Raw genomic sequence first — 7481 nt, 5'->3', positions numbered from 1 at the left:
TTGAGATTTTTACGGATCATAAGAATCTTAAATATCTATTTTCTCAAAAGGAGTTGAATTTGAGACAGAGGCGATGGATAGAATTTCTTGAGAATTATGACTGCACCATTAATTATCAGCCTGAGAAAGCTAATGTAATAGCGAATGCGTTAAGTCGAAAAGCTCAAGTGGCAGGGTTAATGGTTGGAGAGTGGAGTATGTTGGAGAAGGTGAGCGAGCGACATCCTCGCCTAGATGGACAGAAGGTTGTATTTGAAAATTTGGCATTAAAGTCTCCATTGATAGAACGCATTAAAGAGGCACAAAAAAAGGATGATATGGTGCAGAAATGGTTGGAAAAAGTACAGAAAGAGAGAACTCAAGATTTTAAAATAGGGTCTAAAGAAGTACTAAGATTTCGAGATCGAATCGTGGTGCCCGGTGATGAACGAATAAGAAGGGAAATATTAGAAGAAATGCATCGATCTAAATATACAATACACCCTGAGAGTAATAAGATGTACCAAGATTTAAAAGGGTTATATTGGTGGGATGGCTTGAAAAAGGAAGTGATTAGATTTGTTCAAACATGTCTTGTCTCCTAGCAAGTTAAAACTGAGTATCAGAAACCTTCGGGACTTTTGTAACTTCTAGAGATACCCGAGTGGAAGTGGGAACATATTATCATGGATTTCGTGACAGGGTTACCAAGGACTCAAAAGGAACATGACGCGGTTTGGATGGTAGTAGATCGGCTTACTAAGACTGCATATTTCCTGCTGGCGAATATGAAATACCCTTTAAAGAAACTAGCAAAGTTTTATATTGATGAAATTGTAAGGTTACATGGAATTCCTGTAAGTATCGTTTCTAATAGAGATCCGAGGTTTATTTCCCGATTTTGACAAAAATTTCAAGAGACTTTGGGAACCAAGTTAAACTTGAATACAACATATCATCCCCAAACGGACAAACAGTCAGAGAGGATAATCCAAACTTTGGAAGATATGTTGAGATCATGTATAATGGAATTCGGAGGAAGTTGGAGTCACCATATGACATTGGTCGAGTTTGCGTATAATAATAGTTACCATGTTTCAATTCAAATGGCACCTTACGAAGCACTTTATGGAAGAAAATGTCGATCGCCGACCTATTGGGATGAAGTAGAAAAGAGAAAGATTTTGGATCCAACCACTATACCCTGGGTTGAGAAAAAATATGAGAAAGTAAAGATAGTCCGAAAACGGCTCCAAATTGCCCAGAATAGACAAAATAATTATGCAAATAATAGGAGAAAAGATTTGGAATTCCAAGTGGGGAATAAGATCTTCTTGAGAGTTAAACCCATGAAAGGAGAAGTTGTATCAAAAAAAGGGAAGAAATTAAAATCAACATATATTGGACCTTTTGAAATTCTCCGACGAATTGAGAAAGTGGCATATCAGTTGGATTTGCCTGTTAGTATGTTTAAGATCTATAACCTTTTTCGTGTCTCTATACTGAAGAAGTATCATCCGAATCTAACTCATGTGATACAGTTGAAAGATATTGAAGTAGATGAGTCGCTTGCGTGTGAAGAACATCCTGTGAAGATTCTTGATCGAGAGATAAAGGACTTGAAAAATAAGAAAATTCCTTTAGTTAAGGTCCTTTGAAGAAATCATGACGTTGAAGAAGCGACTTGAAAAATGGAAGAGGAGATGCAGAAAAAGTATCCTGATTTGCTCGTTTAGAAATGTGAGAATTTTGAGGACAAAATTCTTTTAAGGGAGGAAGGATGTGAGAGCTCTAAAAATTTTACTATTTTTGAAAGGTAAATAATAACGATAAAAATATTTATATTATGTGATTTTTGTTAAAATTTTGGTATCCTTATCTATCAAAAAATCATTTTATATCTTAGTTGAATTTTTTATTATTAATTGGTCGGTTATCGTTTGGCTAGCATTAAGTATGAAACTTTGGAGTGGTGACATGGAATTTAGTTTCAAGATGAAATCTAGAGCATATAGAGACTTTAAAGAAATAAAAAAATGATAGGATAATGTTGGTTGAGAAAAATCTAGTTATGGATAAGATGTCGCATAAGAATGCAACACATAAGCGAATAGGTGAGATGGTCCCCCTACCACACTTTAAAGGAAGAAATTAGATTTGGGAGTTCATTTTCTCTCTTTCCCATTGAACCAACCGAAATTTTGAGAGCGAGAGGGAGACTTAAGAGCTCTCCATTTCTTCCTCCATCTTGCTCTTGAAAATCACTTGAAAATCCATCAACCATCACAATTTTTTTTTTCTTTTTCTTCTTTTCTTGTTGAGGGCCGAGAGAGAGAGAGGACCGAGGGAGAGAGAGAAAGCCGAGCTCGAGAGAGAGAGAGAGAGCAACCAAGAGAGAAGGGACACCATCCATCTTGCTCCTTGTGAATTTGTGAAAAAAATCACCAAGCAATCTAGAAGATTTGACCTTTCTTAAGGAAACTTGAACGGGTGAATCTTGGAAGGAAGTTTTGATATTGAATCACACTAGATCTAGTTAGATCTTAAGGTAAGAACCAAAAAGCACCCTTAATCTTTAATTTCTAGCCACGAAAATATTAGATTCATTTGATTTAAATAAGATCTATGGTAGATCTAGTAAATTTCTTGAAGTTATACCACTAGATGTTCTAGTGGTTAAAATATTAATATAACTCTTGATTTGTGGGTTGGATTTACTTGAAAATTTTTTCATTAATAACCAAGGGCTAATAATTGATGAAACCCATATGGATTTGAGTGAGTTTTTATTGGCTAAATGGTTGTTTTATTGGTGAAATTCTTGAGAAATTTTTGGATGGGCTAACTGAATGAAGAGGGTTAATTTTTCACCTTCATTTTTGACATTTTTATGTTCTTTTTTGACTAAATTGCACTCAAGTTACTTGGTATTAGGTTAAACTATGTTTATATGTTGAATTGGAGTTGAAAGTTAGGAACTTTAACGGTTAAAAGTCACTTTATTTCACTATTTTTGGGCTAAAGACTATTCGAGCAGCAATGGTGAATTCGAGACTGTTTTGCCCTTTATTTTGTGTTTTCACGAGTCGAATTTTGGAAAAAACTATTCTAGATACATATTGTTTTCATAACTCGAGTTTACGTATTGAGTTCAAGTGAATTTGGTTTAGTTTCGTGAATTGTTGAGGCGAAACTTATTGTCTCTTTTTACGTTTTTATAGGAGTGATTGAAAACTGTGATATCGATCCTAATTTGGATTCTGAACTTTGATTTATTGGTGAGTTTTCATGCATGTTATCTGTCTTGAATTTGCAAATGTGACATAGATGTGAACTTGATATTATGACTGAGATGAATAGTGTTCTGAATTGTTGATGTGTTGTAATATCGCCTGGGTTGTTATTCCATCGATGATCGGTGATTGATTGTGCATGTTAATTCTTGAGAATTCCTAAGTCCTATAGGTAATTCTGTCGATTTGAACCAATCATGGGACTTGGTCGAGGAGATTTGACAAGCCATAGGAGAGTGTTTCATATTCGCTGGATTTGGCGTTTAAACTTATCCGTTTTGGAGTGAAAACTATAGTATGCTCGAGCAATACCCATTTTAAGTGTTTTGAATTTCGGCCCTAGTAGGGGGAGTCGTTGGAAGGAGAATGAAATAAGTGGAGTTCTACATAGTAATAATATTTGAAAGTCGACGGAGTGTCGATTACGTGAAATAAGATCAAGATTTGTGGGCATTAACTCCTGAGAGCCACCCGTATCCTACACCTTGATATTGTTAATCGCTTTATTTACTCGCTTTAAATTGTGAACTTGAAGTGTAATTTGAGCTGTTCTATATGACTATATGCCTTTTGGGAACTCACTGGGCATTAGCTCATTCTTTCCATTTTATTTTTCTTAACAAGAACTAAGAACCTGAGTGAAGCCGCTGTCAGTTAGGGTGTGACCCTGTTTCTTTTGTTTCTTGTTTTGGGTTATTAAATTTTGAATTCAATATTTTGGAAGCTTGTAAGATGAACTTTGATTGTATCTTAAGTACGTTGGATCGTATTTCGTTAGTTGGGTTGTATGCTGAAATTAGTTATGTTATAAGCTATAGAATTGTTATTTTAAGTACTTTGGAAGTATTTTATTTGATGATATGAGTGAGGCCTAACTCGAATTGGGCAGGCAACCCACCGAACCCTTTGGTTCACCCTAGGGGAAGATGGGACTGTCACACCAAGTAGAAAGTGAAACTCCTACAGAATAAACAACAGTAAAAGATTTCAGGCACTATTGGCAAGTTTTATAAATAAGTAAAAGTTATTATACAGAAGGACAGTATTTTAACGAACCATTATAGTTGTTAACTTTTAATTTCCATCCAATAACAATAGGATAGGTTTGAATGTTATTCAATAAAACCTGTCCTTCATTGTTCAAAAAGTCATCCCACAAAGATAGCATCACTATTTGAGATCTAATATTGATATTGACATATAAGTCAACATTCAAAGAAACAAAGATCATGACCAAAAATAACAAAATAAATCTAGCAAAAAGCAGTGACAGGATTATAAAAAGATGACGCCTACTCTTTATTAAAGAGGACAAATTTCTGAACATTTGATTGTTTGGAGTTCCTAGTTATCGTTTTCTTCTCCAATGAACTAATTACAACTCCCAGAACGTCTATGAAGACAGCAAAGGTAGCTTAGAAAAGCAATAATCAGTTTGATGAGTCCAAACTTGTACTTCGAAGATAGTTAAAACTTACCCACAGACTTGCTTTTATCACCCATGTATTGAGCTAAATCTGCAAACTTTGTGAAGCCAAATTTAACATGCATAATGTCTTCTTCCCTGCTAACTTCTTCAATAATAGTCCTAGCAGTGATCACCCATTGCATAGTCAACTCAGATGTCTGAAATTTTGGTGGAATACTTCTAACATCAGCATTTGAGATCCTATACTTTCTATAAACTTGAAGAATAGGACTCATCTTAGGAATGTCAGCATTGAAAATGATGGCTTCTACTTTAGAACCCTGTTAAGAAGATCAATTGAAACAGTTTGTTAAAATGAGTGTAAAATTGAAGAATTGGTATGTTTGGAAAAAGCGTTCTAAAACACAACCTCCGAGTCATAGAAGATCAATTTTTGTTTCTTGGTCGACGTTCCCATTGAATCAGTAACTTGCTGCTTTTCTTGAACAGTTACAAGACAACACCAATTTTTCATATCAGGAACCATATTTCTGATTGATAACATGTTAGCCATCCTGCGAAAAAAAGAAGGCAAAAGATTAATAATCTGGAAAGTGGTCTATGGATGAAGTTACATTACTAAGTAAACTAAGGGATGGGTTTATCCAGATATACCTGAATGTAAGAGAGATATACAGTTAACTGAACTCAAATACTTCATTGAATACAACATTTCTAGTTTTGAAAGTCTATTTTGTACCATCAAAGGTCCCTGGAACAATGAGAATTTTGAGTGCAGTCTAAGTTCTGGCTTTGGACAGAGCTACATAGAGCTGTCTATGAGAAAAGACAGGTTCATGTAAATAAACACCAACATAGTCGAGAGTTTGTCCTTGAGACTTGCTGATGGTCAATGCAAAGCAAAGGCGGACTGGAAACTGCGTTCTTATGAATGCAACGCCATTCTTTTCATTATCAGGAGTCTGTAGAGGCATCTTTGGAATAAGGATTCTTTTTCCTTGATGCTGGCCGAAAACAATTTTCAGTAGAAATAGTGTGATGGCTAAGTTCTCTACATATGAGTCTAGTACCATTACAGAGGCCTTCTAGAGGGTTAAGATTCCTCATCAATATAATTGGATAGTTTTCTTTCAACATTAACTTGTGAGGAGGAAGTCCTTTTGGATTTTGAGAATTAAGAAAATCCTCATAATCACCTTGGTGCCGCTGATCAATAGTTTTGTCTATGCTAGTGTAAGTATAAAGCTTTCCAGGAAATCTCCAAATCAGTATATCATTTAGCTCATCAACTGAACTATTTTTAAGAGCAAGAATACACCTATTGATCATACTATAAGAATCTTGAGAATAGAGAGTTAAATCTGAAAAAACACAACTTATTAACATGTTAATAGAAGAACTAAGTTAGAAATTATATAGGTAAAAAGGCAGACAGATAAGGCAGTGTAATAGTGAATTATCTAACCTGTTTAGAGACTCCTCTTTATCGTAATAAGGAATGACTAAATCTCTGGACAAAGTTATCTCACCATTCAAGTCAATAGGTTCCTTTCCCTCGCCCACACTTAACAAGAATTCCGAAAACTGAGGAACTAATATAGCTCACATGTTTTACGTCAGCTTTAGTTTATGAAGCCGAGGCCATAATGGAGAATTAAGAAAGTATGACTGCAAAAGGACTTCTTTCGTTGACTGCTCAATTACAGGCAGTGTTTGTCGAGAATCCCCACCAAAGACAACAACTTTGCCTCCAAAAGATAGGTTAGATTCCATAGTATCTCTAAGTAAATCATCAAATGCTTCAACAGTTTCTCGTCTGGCCATTGAAACCTCATCCCGCAGGATCAATTTGGATTCAGAGAGCAACTTTGCAACGCTACCTTGCTTGCTAAGTTGGCAAGTCTTGCTCTTTGAAAAATCAAGGGGTATTTTAAATCTTGAATGTGCAGTTCTTCCTCCAGGTAGGATAGATACTGCAATTCCAGATATCGTTACTACAATGGCGATATGACCTCGTAATCTCAAAGTAGCAAGGAGCGACGGATACAAAAATGTTTTACCGGTACCCCCTGGGCCATCAATAAAGAAAGAATGGCCATGCAAAGAGAAACATGCTTGCAGGATTAAATCATAAGCACATTTCTGCTGAGAATTTAATTTGGAAGATAGCAATATATCCTCTGGCGATATGTTGATGTTTCTGTCATACTCAACCCCCTTCGTCAGGCATGTGCTATATGCATTCATGAGATCACGTGGCACCAATTGGTAGTCAGTAATATTTTTACCCATTTGCTCAAGTAATCTGTTAGTATCAATTAGAACAAGTCTACTAATTTCGTCAGAAGAGCATCGATGATATTGCTGATGTCTTTCATAATCCCTAGAGAAATCTGGTTGAAACTTTTCCCATAACATTTTGGGATTAGTTGGAGAATAATATAGCAGAAGAGTAGCAAATAAAAGCCTGAGTGAAGACGGCATCTAAAATGCAACAGCTTCTTCAAGTGTCTCTTCTATATGTGAATCAGATTGTAACAGATCAAGTGCAAAAGCAACATCTCTGAATGAATTCATTTTTTTGTTATTGACAGTTAAGAGATCATCAAATGATGTCAGTCCAGGAACATGAGTTAAGAGAAGGCGTAGATAATATCGCTCTTCCTCTGTTGGACTAACACTGACAAGTCTACCTATCACTTTTCGATGTTTTCTTTCTGTCCAGTGTTTATACTTAGCAGTCCAAATGAAATGCTGAGGGAAATCTCTATAGAAACATT

At 35.5% G+C, this 7481-nt stretch overlaps 1 protein-coding gene across 1 annotated transcript; it reads right to left on the bottom strand.

Annotated features, from left to right (window-relative positions):
* Nucleotides 1-4564: 4564 nt before the first annotated feature.
* LOC113696656 (uncharacterized) lies at nucleotides 4565-7185 on the bottom strand. Its single transcript, XM_027216037.1, has 6 exons — nucleotides 6317-7185; nucleotides 6167-6265; nucleotides 5843-6019; nucleotides 5111-5255; nucleotides 4751-5021; nucleotides 4565-4665 (listed from the first exon to the last, which is right to left on the bottom strand). Exons 1-6 carry the CDS (start codon nucleotides 7183-7185, stop codon nucleotides 4565-4567), a joined length of 1662 nt encoding a protein of 553 aa, XP_027071838.1.
* Between the last annotated feature and the right edge of the window lie 296 nt (nucleotides 7186-7481).

The sequence above is a fragment of the Coffea arabica genome, chromosome 6e, assembly GCF_036785885.1.
Source record: "Coffea arabica cultivar ET-39 chromosome 6e, Coffea Arabica ET-39 HiFi, whole genome shotgun sequence".
NCBI lineage: Eukaryota > Viridiplantae > Streptophyta > Magnoliopsida > Gentianales > Rubiaceae > Coffea > Coffea arabica.
Note: the sequence above shows the minus strand (reverse complement) of the source record. Positions and strands in the feature narration are given on the sequence as shown.

Coding starts and splice junctions, on each gene's coding strand:
- LOC113696656 (XM_027216037.1), bottom strand. CDS start 7,185: ATGCCGTCTTCACTCAGGCTTTTATTTGCTACTCTTCTGCTATATTAT. Junction 6,266..6,316: donor CTTCATAAACTAAAGCTGAC/GTAAAACATGTG, acceptor ATTCTTGTTAAG/TGTGGGCGAGGGAAAGGAAC. Junction 5,022..5,110: donor TGATCTTCTATGACTCGGAG/GTTGTGTTTTAG, acceptor TCTTCTTAACAG/GGTTCTAAAGTAGAAGCCAT.